We start from the raw sequence: 16322 nt of genomic DNA, 5'->3' as shown, positions 1-16322 counted from the left end.
CATGGCTGACACAAGTTCCATGCGATAGGACCAGGGGGCGCAGATAGCATTTTATAACTGGAGGGGATATATTTGGGGGTATTTGCACGCGCACAGCGCGCGCGGAAAAAAATCACGAGTTGGGGGGGGATATCCCCTCCACTTTTGCACTGAGGAGGGGAGGACATCCCCTCCTGCGTCGGGGCCTCCGACGCAGGAACAAACATGTCGGCGGGGGCCGCCGACGCAGGAACAAACATGTCGGCGGGGGCCTCCGCCGCAGGAACAAACATGTCGGCGGGGGCCTCCGACGCAGGAACAAACATGTCGGCGGGGGGCGCCGACGCAGATACGGGCATGATGTCGGCGGGGGCCGCCGACGCAGGCTTTGACGTGGTGTCGGCAGGCGCAGCCGACTCAGAAACAGAGGGTGTCGCTCGGACACAGAAGCACCTCGGCATGGCTGGGTAGTAGCAGCGGAGACCCGCCGCCACCGTTACTGGACAGCTGGAGAGGTGCACGCAGGTCGCCGGGCGGGTGTGCACGCTGCTCGCCGGGTGGTTGTGTACACTGCTCGCCGGGCGGTTGTGCACACTGCTCGCTGAGCTGCAGTTGAGGCCCACAGTCGCTGAACAAGTGTGGAGATTCGCCGTCGCCGCAGGTGGACAGCAGGGGAGCCTCAACGTGGCTGGGCAGCAGTGGGGCCTCGCCACTTCCGTCGTTGGGCCGCAGTGGAAGCTCGCCACCTCCGACGCTGGGCCGAAGTAGGGCCTCGCCGTCGCTGGTCGACAATGGAGGCTCACCGTCGCCGGAAAGCAGGGGCTCCTGGATGCAGGGCAGTTGGGAGCGTTGGTGGTGGCGACGACGCCCCCTTGCCCGGTTCCCCCTGACGATGGCCAAACGAGACCCAATGTACGGACCTGGGGCTGAAGAGGTCTCTGCATAGACTGGCTCGGGGAACACAGGGTCAACAGGGGCAGGTTCAGGACCGACAGGCTGGAGACCTACAAACCCTAGTCTGATAGACTGGGGCTCAGGCTGGGCACTGGCAGGCTGGAGTGCAGGCTGGGAAGCAGACCTCTGAAGGCTTGCAGATTGTGAGTCAGGAGTATCGAGGAAGTCTTTAGCCCACTGAGGTAACGAACACCTCAGCCAGAGTTTACAGGAAACCTCCCTGCGTGCTAAAAAGAGAGCCGCGTGTCTTTTTTCTTGACTGGCGGCCCTTCTCCACTCACCCTGGTAGCACAGTATGGAATAAGTTGCTTCATAAAGTTCATCTTCCAATGAATAAGCAACTGGGTCCATTCCCATGTTGTCAATCTCCTCTGGGGCTGGTACAGGAATGTCTTCCATGTCAGACTGCTTCATAGGCTTGCTCCAAACCGGCATGGTGAAAATAATCAAAAAACTAAACTTGCCCGCTGGGTCCAAACTGGTTGGTCCATACTGTCAGGAATGCATTACGGGAGGACCCAAAAGCAGGCAACAGGATGCAAAGTGGACTATATTCAAAGTGTTTATTTCAGACCAAGATAGGGCAAAACAAAGGCACAGCAAAAACACATACACTCACTTGACAGAGGTCTATGGACCAACAAGGACACACTGCAACCAAAGGGCTTAAATAGACAGGGGTAACAGGACACAGGTGAACTCAAAATACAATCAACCACAGGATAGGCTGGGGGACTAAAAGGACACAAGTGGAAACACTGACAAAATACAAAGTAGGTTAGACAAGGTAACTAACAGTAACTAGGAAGACAGGAAACACTAGGAACAATACTACAAAATAAGAAACACAAACAGTCAGGAACACATGAGCAAAAACATACAAACATACTGAAATCAGTGAAATGACAGAAATACATATTAAAGTCCAATATCAAAACTAAGGACAGTCAGAGTTCACGGTCCGAGGAGCGGATCGTGACAAAAGTAAGTCGATCCTCGTTGATAAGAGATAAGTTAACGTGTTTTTAGCCACTATCATCAACAGGACTAGCAGAACTCCGGACACTGTCATCATGGTCCACATCCTGGAGATCACAAAACAAACAAAAAAGATTAGAGCAATTACAACATGGTTGAATGCAAATATTCAAATTTCACAGATCTAATGCAGGAGAATGACATTCTGTAGCCACAGAAAATCCCTAAACGCATCAGCTCCATTGGCCAATGCAAATACCTATCTCACCTGCAGTACCACTATACCTTGTGTTTGAAAGTCCACCAAGAGGTGAGCATTTATACAACTTTGTTGGTGTCACATGGTACCACATGGACCTGCACCTTGAGGCACACGCCAAACACCCACCTCAAGATCATTGCCAAACTCCTCCCCACACTTTGTGCCATGTTTAAACTATTTACTCATGCCCATCACACCCATTTCCAAGGAACATCAAAAATGTCAATCAAGTGTGTGTGTGTGTGTGTGTGTGTGTGTGTGTGTGTGTGTGTGTGTGTGTGTGTGTGTGTGTGTAAATGTCACCAAGGATTTAAAGCTATAATAAGGAAGTAGTACATAATTGCTTTAGGACATGCTCAGCCCTGCTCACCGTGTCAGCACTTTTGTAGCACTTAATACATGTATTGTCTTTCACTAAACTTGTATGCCACAAAAACAACTACTGGAATAAAACTTCACTTTTGGCATTAAACACCTTTTAAAATAACCATGCTAGACTCAGTGAGTTGTTACTGTGTGTGTGTGTGTGTGTGTGTGTGTGTGTGTGTGTGTGTGTGTGTGTGTGTGTGTGTGTGTGTGTGTGTGTGTGTGTGTGTGTGTGTGTTGAGAGAGGGAGGGAGAAGGGGAGCCAACTCTATGGACAGAGCTCTATGGACGGAGCTGAGCGGAGGTGTTTGTTTAGAGACAGATATCGTGTGTTGTGTTTATAGCAGACTCCTCGCTCAAATGTGCACTTGCAGTTTGGGCAACTTGAACTGGCTTTTACTTGCCATAGTGTCAACCCCTTACCCCTGTGTCAGATCTGTGGTTAGACTGGCATAATTGCCAATACCGATATGATCCGATACCGATACAGTATCAGGACATCTTTACTTGGAAGCGCTGCTGTCGTTGTGGTGCCTTGCAGGATGTACCAGTCTGGTTTTCCTTGCCAGGGCAAGGGAGGTTAGCAGCCCCTCATCGATGGCTGGCCCGGGTCATCCCGTGAGGACTGGCAGGTTGAACACAGGGGTGGGCTTCAGGCAACCAGCTGATGATGCGGAGGGAGCTGTTGATGGCAACGTCAACCTTTTTGACATGTGTACTTCAGCACCTTGATGGGGCACTGCATTTGCCTGCACAGAAGACCCAGGGCTTGCGTGGATATTTGTAGTGTCCTGGCAGTGACTCGTCAGGTCATGCCGGTGAGACCACCAGGAGGTGTAAAAACGTGGTGTTGGTGTCACATGGTAGCACATGGAACTGCAAGAAGAAAGCAAAAGCAAGCACTGGGTTGAGTATTTCCACGTCATAATGTCACGGGTATACACGGTTCTGGAAGATACAGCACATGGAACTGCACCTTGAGGCACACACAAAACACCTCTGTAAAACCAAAAATGTCCACGTCAAGAACATTGCCAAACTCCGCCCCACACTTGGTTCCAGTGAAAACTACTTCATTGTTTCCTCATCCTATAGCTCAAAAAAGAATTCATTAGAAACATGGGTAAGGGTGACATTTCCAAGGAACATCAAGAATATCAAGATTGTGAATGAAGTGTTATGTCTATTGTTCTCTGTGAAAACACACACACTCGCACGCACGCACGCACGCACGCACGCACACACACACACACACACACACTGTTTCTCCTAGTCAAAACTGCATTCTCACTAGTAATAATTGTATTGTTTTGTATTGTAGATATCTGAAATGATTGTTTCTCCGTAAGAATTCAATTGTAGATATCCAGAATGTGGATTTTAGATATCCAGAAAGCAATTATGGATATCTGAAACTAAAAGCCCAATACACATGAATGGAAAAAGTGATGTTATTTCTCTTAGGAAGAATGAGGTTATATGGATATCTGAAATGGCAATTCTTTGTGGATATTATAAATTACAGTTTTGGATAGGAGCTAGGAATGTCATTGTGGATATCTGAAACATTAGTTTTGACCTGCAGGTAGAACTGAATTACAGCCATCTGGAATACATATCCAGTCTAGCTATATTAGATGTTAAAACGGCTTGCATGTGTATTAGTTTCAGATATCCATAACTGCATTCTGGATATCTAAAATCCACATTCTGGATACAATTGAATTCTTACTGGGAGAAACTACCATTTCAGATATCTACAATGCAATTCTTACTAGGAGAAACTACCATTTCAGATATCTACAATGCAATTCTTACTAGGAGAAACTACCATTTCAGATAACAAAAAAAAACAAAAAACATTCCAGACATCCATAATTACATTTTGTATATCGAAAAATACACTGTGACTGGTAAAAATCTAATCATGGATATCCACAATTCATATTATGACTAATACAAATGTAATTTTGGATATCTGAATTGTCCTAGTAAGAATTGCATTGTAGATATCTGAAATGGTATAGTTTCTCCTAGTAAGAATTCAATTGTAGATATCCAGAATGTTGATTCTAGATATCCAGAACGCAGTTAGATATCTGAAACTAAAAGCCCCATACATGAATGGGAAAAGTGACGTCATTCCTCATGGGAAGAATGAGGTTATGGATATCTGAAATGACAGTTGTTGATAGGAGGAAAGATATCCAAAACATAAATTGTTAATAGGAAGAACTGAATTCTAGATATCTTGTATACAATTTCTCACACACACACACACGCACGCAGAATTATCAGAAGGGCCCTTCAACAGTTCTTCAAGCATGACACTACTTATTGCCTCACACTGCCTGCTGATGAGACCAGTTTAACTACAGGTTAGCACCCTATGAAACTGATATTCTGAACCTCCTATTTTGGACCGTGCGATAATTGACACTGGTTGCAAAATCGTGGGAAAAAATTATAAATACAAAATAGGAACATTGCCAAACTTCACCCCAAACTTGGTTCCAGTGAAAACTACTTAATAATTTCCTCATTCAAGCTCAAAAAAGAATTCATTAGAAGCCTTGGTGACATTTCCAAGGAACACACGCACGCACGCACGCACGCACGCACGCACACACACACACACACACACACACACACACACACACACACATACACCTCTACAACAAATGTAATTTTGGATATCTGAATTGTCCTAGTAAGAATTGCATTGTAGATATCTGAAATGGTATAGTTTCTCCTAGTAAGAATTCAATTGTAGATATCCAGAATGTTGATTCTAGATATCCAGAACGCAGTTAGATATCTGAAACTAAAAGCCCCATACATGAATGGGAAAAGTGACGTCATTCCTCATGGGAAGAATGAGGTTATGGATATCTGAAATGACAGTTGTTGATAGGAGGAAAGATATCCAAAACATAAATTGTTAATAGGAAGAACTGAATTCTAGATATCTTGTATACAATTTCTCACACACACACACACACACACACACACACACACACACACACACACACGCACGCACGCAGAATTATCAGAAGGGCCCTTCAACAGTTCTTCAAGCATGACACTACTTATTGCCTCACACTGCCTGCTGATGAGACCAGTTTAACTACAGGTTAGCACCCTATGAAACTGATATTCTGAAACTCCTGTTTTGGACCCCTGCCTGTGTCTTTCCTTGTAATCTCAACTCAGTCCAATGTTGGCCCAGTCGATGCCAAACTGTGCACACACATTCTCTGGATGCAAACGACAAACCTCTGCCCCACATTTTCCGCAACTGCCTGTTATAGCGCCACCATGAGGCTGACGCAGAACCATTTTCACACATTTTCACACATTGGTACACACTTTATAGTCTTTATAGTCCTGTGATCCATAGTCTGCTTCCCCATATTCCATCCCCATTGGCTAAGATTGCCTTCCAAAGTTTGCAGGATTGGTCCGTTTTGAACAAAATGCCTTGAATCTTAACACAGAGTGCGATAGATTTCCATGCAATTATGCACATTCCTACTAGGCAGAGAAATGCCACTTCAACATTTTCAAATCAGCCATGGTGGCTCTATAACAATAACAGGCCAATTCCGTTTTTTACCACTGTGTACAACTTTATTTTTTTGTCAAATAGGTTTTTATAGAGAGCAGATTATAAATTGTTGTAGATTAAACATTGTGATATGAATTAAAAATTTCTTTTATAGAAAACAAAAAATGAAAGAAAAAATACAAGGACAAAAAAGAGACCCTCAGCCCTCCCACCCATACTGTTCAGTGACACCGCATACTATAGAATAAAATAGTAATTTGAAAAATGGAAAACATCTGAAAGAAAATGTCATACAGTCAACCATATCAGTGGTAGCCTATCCTGTCTATTAATTGTTTCTACTCAAGTAATGGACAAGGGGCAGCCAAACCTTATCAAATTGTCTCTCCCTGTTTACTGTGTACAACTTTCTATGCACGCTCCCTAAAGGCCAACTTGCCAAGGAAAAACCTTTGCCCTGCATTTTTCGCATCTGCCTGTTATAGCGCCAGCGCCACCATGAGGCCGATTTTTTCTAAATACATTTACTTATATTACTCGCACAGATTTCAATTCAGATTTCTAGTGTCGTGTCGGTTTATTTATGTCCTTATGCTAAATCAGTCCATATTCTACGAGGACTTACACCAGACTTAACTGTATTTTTGTTTTAAAATGTCAGCCGCTACCAAAGCAAACCAGCACATTTGATGGTTATTTACTGATATCTAGTGGTTGAATCGGGAACTTTCCCAGCCACATCCTGCCTTCTACTCACTTATTGTGGCAGCGGTGGCCGAACGGATAGCGGCGCGGTCTAGATACCGGAAGGTTCCCAGTTCGAATCAGCCGTCCGACACGTTAAAATTACCACCGCTGAAATGCCCTTGAACAAGGCATCAACCACTACGATGAAATGTGTTCTATGAGCAGGGCCTGACTGGAAACAAGTTCTTGAGCTTAGCCCAGATACCCTGGGTAAATATAGATTTCATTTCATTTCATTTCATTTGCAATGATGCATAGGCTATGCTTTGTTGTCTGTTCTGTATTCCAACAGAAATTAAGGCCACCGATGCGTTCCAAATTTCCGATTTAGGTCTATGTCTTGTCTCCCTGAAGTGTAGTTTGTGTAATATCAAACTACTTGCATAAAACATGCAAAGAATGTTAGAGGGAATGTTAACATTTGAAGTTAGATATTGTGGGAAGTTCTTGGTGAAGAGTGCTGCATAACCGTTAGATATAATCAAACTAATATTATTTATGCAGGTGCTTCACCTACATAACCTGACTCCGCCAGATGGGGCAGCAGAGAGTACACTGGGAGGGGGGAACCCAGTGAACTCTCTGCTGCCCCATCTGGCGGAGTCAGGTTATCACCTACATGTAGACTAGAGGATATCTCTGAGCTCTGCATGGACCCTGTTGAAAGTATCATTGCAGCGATAGGAAGAGTTTGTATACTGTGGACATTTGTCGAATGTATGGAGGAAATAAATAATGAGACGAGAAGGCAACAGCGTCAGTTCACATCCTCTCTCTCTCAGCTGTACACAACAGAACTGATGAGAGGCATTTTATTCAACCAATATATACACACTGTTAATAAGCACTTCCTGTTAAGTGCTTGGCATTTCAGAATAAGAGTTCATTGTTTACATATAATTCAAGCAATAAAGATCACATGTTTAACAGACCCTGATTGCATTTCCTCCTCTGAGAATTGGCCGCTCTCTCTGGATGACTCGATCAGTAAACTATATTGCAGAGGTCAAACTCAACCTCTGTTCTTCCCCAATGGGGGTGTTGCTTTACACCAGAAGGTACTGAATAACCATAATGATTACTCTCCCTGAACCCCCCCCCCTCCTTCCTATATTTTATTTTCTCTTTCTTTCAGTTTCAGTTTATTTTTATTTATAGTGCAAGTCACCCCTTAAGGGGTCTCTGTGCACTTCACAATAATACACAGCAAAAAACACAATAACACAATAGCAAGGAGTAACACAGTAAAGCATAATAAAATGTGCCAAATAGGCTACACTTGGCTGACACAAGTTCCATGCGATAGGACCAGGGGCGCAGATAGCATTTTATAACTGGATGGGATATATTTCCCCCCCCAATCACGAGTTGGGGGGGGATATCCGGGGATATCCCCTCCACTTTTGCACTGAGGAGGGGGGGACATCCCCTCCACTATTAAGCAATCAGCTGCTGCAGTGCATACACCAAACCAGTAGAGGGCAGTAATACGCCTTGAAACGAGACTGGTGGCTGCCTGATCATTTTTTCCTTTTCTTCCGCTCAAAAGGTGGAGGGGACGATCCGCCCACCTCATAAAACTGAGGGTGATAATCCCCCCCCCCCCCCCCCCCCCCCCCCCCCCCATCTGCGCGCCTGGATAGGACACAGCTATAGATAATCAGCAGATAGGTGTAAAAATGCGTTCATGATTTTAACAAATACTGTACACTTTTTGGAAAAAGTTCTTCCTCCTTATATTATAATAATAGGCCTACCTGATGATCATGTTTTAGGGTGGAAGAAAATCGTGGCACTCCATCTTTAAAATTGTAAATGCAGCTTTGCCCTCTATGCCCTCTGTACCCGCATAGCCTACCTGATAAACTACCTCAAAAAAGTGAGTGACTCCCACAGCCACAATACAAGTCAAGCGAGAACAATGATCTGGTACCACCCACTTTCAAAACAAACATGCCAAAGGGAGAGGAAATGATACTGTACCCTGTACTGATTACATTTCTGTTTGACTTCACTGTAGTGTACCCGTATACATTTCTGCCAATAAAGTATTCAATCAATCAATCAATCAATCAATCAATCAATCAATCAATCAATCAATCAATCAATCTTCTTGTGTAGGCCAGGACAGGTAGGTACACAAGACCGGACCTACCAGGTCTCCTGGAAAGGTCTGTTATCATCCCCCCGAACCCTCCAAACTGGGGTCCCACAGGGATCTGTACTTGGTCCCCTCCTTTTCTCACTGTACACTAAATCCCTTGGCACTATCATCTCTGCTCACAATATATCCTATCACTGTTATGCCGATGACACACAACTGTTTCTATCCTTCCCCCCCTCTGCCACCCAGGTGGAAGAGCGCATCACTGCTTGCCTGGCTGACATCTCACAGTGGATGTCGTCCAACCACCTCAAGCTGAACCCAGACAAGACTGAGCTTCTCTTCTTCCCAGCTAAGTCCTGCCCGATGCGGGAGCTAACTATTTCCGTAGACAACGCCCTGGTAACGTCTGTCCCAACAGCCAGGAACCTTGGTGTTGTCCTGGACAGTCAGCTCTCGTTCAAAACTCACATCACAGCTGTCACTCGATCCTGTAGGTTCACACTCTATAACATACGAATTAGACCGTTCCTCACCCAGGAATCATCCCAGCTCCTAATCCAGACAACAGTCCTGTCAAAACTTGACTATTGTAACTCTCTCCTTACTGGCCTACCGGCATGTGCACTGAAGCCTCTCCAACTGATCCAAAATGCCGCAGCTCGCTTGGTCTTCAACCAGCCAAAATTCTCACATGTCTCCCCCCTGCTCCGCTCCCTGCACTGGCTCCCGGTCGCTGCCCGCACAGAATACAAAACTCTGATGTTGGCATTTAAAGCAACCAAAGGTATGGCTCCCCCATATCTTGCCAGCATGATTGAACCCTACAAACCCTCCCGCGCACTCAGATCAGCCAACGCAGGGAAGCTGGAAGTACCCTCACTAAAAACGCCGGGACAACGCTCCACACGTCCCAAACTCTTCTCCCTTCTGGCCCCAAAACTGTGGAATGCACTTCCCGTTGCAATCAGAACTGCAGCATCACTCCCGATCTTCCGCCGTAGTCTGAAAACCCACCTTTTCAGACTCCATCATGGCCCATAGCACTTACCCTACCCCCCTTAGACAGCACTTCTTAGACTTATATAGCATTTGAAACAGACTTATAGCATGTCATGTAGACAGCACAATAAGTGCATTGTATGTAGTCATAGCACTTCATAGTATATATGTACAGCATAGTATAGCATATATGTGTAGTTTATATGTATAGTGTCATTATATAGATATGTTCTAGTTATAGTTTATATGTATAGTGTCATTATATAGATATGTTCTAGTCACGTTCTTAGCTTACGCATGTTTCGCGATAAATGCATTTTTACATATGTGATGTATTCCCATGCTTTTTGTTCTTGCTTATTGTAAATCGCTCTGGATTAAGAGCGTCTGCTAAATGCCTAAATTGTAAATTGTAAATTGTAAATTGTAGTAACACTTATTTTTGTTTGGATTCCTTCAGACAATGCATCAGTGTTTAATTAAATACTTAAACAATGCTTGATATACGGCAGAATGATGTTATCGGATTGCCCGTAGGGGGCAGTGTGAGCACACAGAGAACGTCAACAGTGTGACCCGGATGATCTTCTGCACATCTTTATATCCCACAATTCCTTTTTCCGTCTTCCTCTTTCCCCTCGGCAGCAATGTCTAAGAGAGGTATGAAAAACATACTCTAATCCATCTTCATCTACTTGATTATCCTCGGCATCCGAGTTTCAAACCATTTCTATTATTAACAAGACATGTTAAGAAAACATTTCTGTGTGCATGTTGTTGAGTTTGCTGAAACGTTACCATGTTTATAAATGATTATGTTGGGCGCTAGTTGCGGAAGCCATGTTGGCTAGTTTGGAAAGGAAAGTCCGGTGATAACCGGTGCATTTTCACATTTTGGTTCATAATAACCACAGTCATTGTAATATGGGAAAAACAGCAATGTTCTTACATCTATTTAATTACGTGGCGGGCAAATATAAAGTATTTTTACGACTACAGACTTTATTTCGCCGCTAGGTTAGCTAGCCTTGGCTTGTTTCTGTGAATCGTGGTTGTTAGCCGTAGTGAGCCGTAGTGACTGGCTGACATTAAAACTGACAGTATGTGTAATGTCACTATTGTATGAAAGCGTAGTTTAGGATTGGATTTGGCGTTGTGTTTTCTACTAGTCTGCTGATGGATGGACCTACGCATGCACAGTAACGCGTGCAGGTTAACTTGAATATTGGAACTGGACTGACAAAAGTTTAGTGTTGAAAACCATAGCTTTCATATCGAAGTGTGTGCGTCTGAGTAATTGCAAAGGGAGTGACGTGAATTATTTTCAGTGTATTCTATTATGCATAACCACAGGACTCTTTCATGCTGTGGTTTAGTTGCACTTTTTGGGCTTGTTTGGTATCAAGTGCTGAATGATATCTATAAATTAATCGCGGTAGACCCCTTCAACATGCACTTGCTTCGTGGCTGGGTGAGTTGAAGAAGGGAATAGTGAAACATCACTTGAGGAGTAATGGCAGACACCTGACTGACTAATCTCAGTCTGATGTGACACTCATAAAATCCTTTGTTTAGATGGCAGGAGGTGCTCATCAGTGGCAAACAAGGCATCTGTCTAGAATTGTGGTTAATTAATAGTCAATGCTTCCATAGGCATGTGTTTCTTTTGCTGCAACATTGGAAATTAAAGGGGCTCAGATGGAAAGTGCAAAACCCCGATTCTGATTGTGTATTATATTCAATGTTTTCCACAGTGCCTAAAGAATAAGGATACTTGATTTCAGAGATACTCGTATGCAGTTTATTGCATGTTTGACAGTCCTTTGAAGTTATACCCAGGTGTACAAATGTGTCAAATAGATACAGTACATGATAAGTTAAAGCTCATTAACTTGCCAGCTAACCATGGTTAACTATTGCTGAATATCTGAAAGACACTTAATATGATGTGACAGAAATTAATTGTTATCCCCTTCAAAAAAGCACTTGCTTCAGTCAGTCAGTGGCTGGGTGAGTTGTCGTAGAAGGGAAGAGTGAGACATAACTGTGGGTGAGATGGCAGTGAGTAGCCATGACTGACCAATCTCAATCAGTGATGTAACAATGATGACATCTAATATGGAAGCAAAGTTTCTGGAGTTCAGCTATTATCAATTGTATTTATTTGAGTATAATCTATTCCCTGTTCTCCCCTCTCCTCCTGTCCCGCAGGACGTGGTGGGTCTTCTGGAGCCAAGTTCCGCATCTCACTGGGTCTCCCAGTGGGAGCGGTTATCAACTGCGCCGACAACACAGGTTTGTTTTGCACACATTCACAACATTATACCTTAAACACTGAAGCTATAAAAGTTAATGGAAACTATTCCTCTAGAAGTTAGTTATGTGAATGTAATTGTCTACAACTTTTCTATACATTTTGTTTGTGCTTTTAATTCATATGTTACAGACGTGTAGATAATGATGCCTCTTCTTGAATATAGCCACTCCAATATATCTAGAAGATATATTAATTGTCATTACCCTTCAAAAAAGCACTTGCTTTGTCTGGTCAGTGACTGGGTGAGTTGTCGTAGAAGGGAAGAGTGAGACATCACTGTGGGTGAGATGGCAGTGAGTAGCCATGACTGACCAATCTCAATCAGTGATGAGACAAATGTTAAAATGCTACATGGAGAAATGGTTGCTAGCATTGAGATGGCAGGGCTATGCTCATCAGTGAAAAATGCCATTTGGTTCCCCTAAACTTTATTTGGCAGTCCAGCATTGATCATCAGTGTGCCACTAAATATTTCATGTATGCACATTGCAGTTATGCACATAATTGAATTGGGGAATTGCAGAAAATGGTCATTCAACATCTTACTTTTACTACCGCCTCTGAAATTTCATGCTGTCTTCTCTCCATCCCACCCGTTTGTCCCTCCAGGAGGTAAAAACCTGTACATCATCTCTGTGAAGGGCATCAAGGGTCGTCTGAACCGTCTGCCTGCTGCAGGAGTTGGTGACATGGTCATGGCCACAGTCAAGAAAGGCAAGCCAGAACTCAGGAAGAAGGGTGAGTCCAAGAACGTGTTATTTATCAAGCATTTGCTCATTCCTTTCATAGGAAGAGTGTGTGGAACAAAAAAACATCACTGTTTGTATGAGCCAGAACGCACGGAGTAAACAAAGACAAAACATGCATTCCATGAGCTTTGATTCTTAACAGGTTAACTATATTTTGAAGCCTCATCTTGAATATAACTACTCCTGAATATCTGCAAGACACTTAATACGATGTGACAGAAATTAATTGTTATCCCCTTCAAAAAAGCACTTGCTTCAGTCAGTCAGTGGCTGGGTGAGTTGTCGTAGAAGGGAAGAGTGAGACATAACTGTGGGTGAGATGGCAGTGAGTAGCCATGACTGACCAATCTCAATCAGTGATGTAACAATGATGACATCTAATATGAAAGCAAAGTTTCTGGAGTTTAGATGGCAGGAGGTGCTGATCAGTAGAAAAATGTCATTAAGTGTGGTAAGACTGATTAGCACCTAAAATCATGCTGTTTCTATGAGCCAGACCACAAGGAGTAAGCTGAAAGTCAATACAAAACATGCATTCCATCAGCATTGATTCTTGACTAACTAGCTTTCTTTCTGGTGTTTGCAGTGCATCCTGCGGTGGTGATACGGCAGCGGAAGTCGTATAGGCGAAAGGATGGCATGTTTCTCTACTTTGAAGACAACGCAGGTGTCATAGTAAACGTCAAAGGAGAAATGAAAGGTGGGTTAGTTTGCTCTCTGCTTTCTCATGTATTCTCAGACATTAGCCTGCATTAACCCATTTAGACCTGAGGCCGATTCTAAAAACGCCTCTTAAAACCTGACCTAAGGTATTCTGAAAACCTTCAAATTCTTAAATAAATGATGTTGCTATATGAGACAAAGGTGTATGTGACAGAGGGCGCAGCCAGTATTTAAGGTAAAACAACGTATAGGTTACACCAGGTCAAAATGGTTAAGCTACATTATTCTTGTTTGGAAAAACACTACAAATTACGTTGAGTCTTCTACGAAAGCAAAGTTTGTCTCCTCACTTTTCCTCAGTTGAATTTTTTTGTCACGCAACAAGACCTCTGTTAACAAACGGATTTTCATCAAAATCGACTTAGAAGTCATGTGATTTTTAAACTGCGTGTCAGCAAATGGCTCTGACCTGGTTAATGGTGATCTGTTTTTTTTTTTTAAACGGCAGTATAGCTGTGATTTTGTGCCAGTGACAGGCTAACGAGAAACGGAGATCGGGGTGCAGTCTTAGTTTAGACTAGTCATTGGTTAGACATGGGTTAGGTTTAGGTGTGCTGCCCCGTGGGAGGTGAGGGTAGGTTGTAGTTGTAGGACTAATGACTGGTCTAACCAATGACTAGTGTAAACCATGTACCGTCTAAACTAAGTACTGCACGGAGATCACTGGAAATCGTGTTGGAAACTGAAACGGCAGACAACTTTCCTGTCTCGATGATATGGTAGCAGTGTACAATCAATCCTGAATATCTGGAAGACACTTAATGCGATGTGTCAGAAATCAATTATTATCCCCTTCAAAAAAGCACTTGCTTTGTCTGGTCAGTGACTGGGTGAGTTGTCGTAGAAGGGAAGAGTGAGACATCACTGTGGGTGAGATGGCAGTGAGTAGCCATGACTGACCAATCTCAATCAGTGATGTGACAATGATCAAATCTAATAAAGAAAAAGTTGCTGGAGTTTAGATGGTAGCGGCTGTTAATCAGTGAGAAAAATAATTTGGTGGCGTTCTTTTGGCTTGTCTGTGCACTAAGTGAACCTTTCCACCCAACTATTTAAAATGGTAGTCTCTGAATGTGTCATTCAGTTCTTCTGCCCCAAAACGAGGGCTATAATACAGAACATGATATTCCCAGTGCTGATCGGTGTCTGATCTTTACTTTATAGGCATCTTATTTGTAATGATTTAGTTACTGTTTCTCTAATATGTACACATTTTGTCCAGATGTTTTTTGCATCAGCAGTATTGTAACAGTGAGAGTCTACTGCTGTTATGCATGGAGTCCACAACATTTTCTTTTCCACTCAAATGGAATCAATAGTCTTTTGTTACAGATGTAAAACAATGGGTGACATTTGTTTTTGTGGAGAAAGCAAAGAAAGTTGTAGCTTATTCATTCGCCATGTCCTATAGTTTTGTTTATTTAAGACTGTTTACAACAAATCAGCCATGAGTTGTTTTAATACTAATCGTTTTTCCCCTCTTTTGTCTCCATCTCAGGTTCAGCCATCACAGGCCCAGTGGCCAAGGAGTGTGCTGACCTTTGGCCCAGGATTGCTTCCAATGCTGGCAGCATTGCCTAGTCTGGACCTGCATTTGTTTGTTTTCAATAAAAAACTGTTGTAAAGCCAGCCAACTATGTCTTATGGTGTTTTTGTTGGTGGCCACTACTAGGCTTTCTCTTGTGGCTTGTTGTGCATCTCCTCAGATGTGCCACTAGGGGGTGCATTCGGTCTTTGATGGCAAGAAAAAACAAAATTATGCAATGCATGTAGAATTTATTTGTTAAACATTAACAGGTCTTCCATAAGATGTTTTACATATAGTTATATAGTATTTACAGGTGAGAAGTGGAATACATAAAATACTATATCAATACATTTGTCTTGATGGTGAAGTTTCGTTTGCACTATTAATTTGAAGGTAAAGGTCCATATTCATTTTGGTGTCTAGCTCAGATTAAAAATTCAACAGTTGACAACCCCCCCCCCCCCCCCCAGCAAAATGTTAACTTTTGATTGTATTATCTAATCACATGAGATATAATGGTAGCATTTGGTACTTGAACCATATTACCCATAGAATCAATATTGTATGTGCATATCCACAAATGTTTGATGCATGTCTGAAGGAGGGCAAGGCAACAGGATATTGTCATCATGGAACAAATGGTTTTAGAAACTAGAACAGATGTATGTGTGCACAGTGCACACTGGATGTCTATTTGTATCAGAATTTCAGAAATGAGAGGTTTAACCTTTCAAAATGTGGGTAATTCACACATTACATTGTATGTCTGTTCTAAAATTGTATAGGATTCAGCACTAACGGTGTTGGGGAAGCTACTCCCATCAGGTAAACTACCACATGCTACTGGGAATCGGTAAGCTGCTAGTTCTGCTACTTAGTAACTGCTTCTTCCCAACACAGCTAACATTACATTAATAAAACTAACATTATGCAGTTCAATGCTGTGACAACACATACACACAGTTCACTGCTCAGGTTATGTAAAGTGTGAGTCATGTTGTTTTGCTTACACAGTGATTCAGTGTGTTTACGTGGTCAAGTACGT

The 16322-nt window shown here is 43.0% G+C and overlaps 2 protein-coding genes across 2 annotated transcripts in view; one reads left to right on the top strand and one right to left on the bottom strand.

The window, feature by feature from the left end:
* The first annotated feature begins 10592 nt into the window (after window positions 1–10592).
* On the top strand, window positions 10593–15383 carry rpl23 (ribosomal protein L23). The gene is made up of 5 exons (XM_079519504.1): window positions 10593–10620; window positions 12172–12255; window positions 12887–13015; window positions 13613–13726; window positions 15248–15383. Exons 1-5 carry the CDS (start codon window positions 10608–10610, stop codon window positions 15328–15330), a joined length of 423 nt encoding a protein of 140 aa, XP_079375630.1. The 5' UTR covers window positions 10593–10607; the 3' UTR covers window positions 15331–15383.
* A 465-nt stretch (window positions 15384–15848) lies between these two features.
* The window catches only part of LOC306936321 (von Willebrand factor C domain-containing protein 2-like), a gene marked incomplete at its 5' end in the record, with an annotated part of 4174 nt that continues 3700 nt past the window's right edge, over window positions 15849–16322 (bottom strand). The window contains one exon of the mRNA XM_079519810.1: window positions 15849–16322. This exon is cut by the window's right edge and continues 615 nt beyond it.

Source organism: Electrona antarctica (genome assembly GCF_951216825.1).
Source record: "Electrona antarctica genome assembly, chromosome: 14".
Taxonomy (NCBI): Eukaryota; Metazoa; Chordata; class Actinopteri; order Myctophiformes; family Myctophidae; genus Electrona; species Electrona antarctica.
Note: the sequence above shows the minus strand (reverse complement) of the source record. Positions and strands in the feature narration are given on the sequence as shown.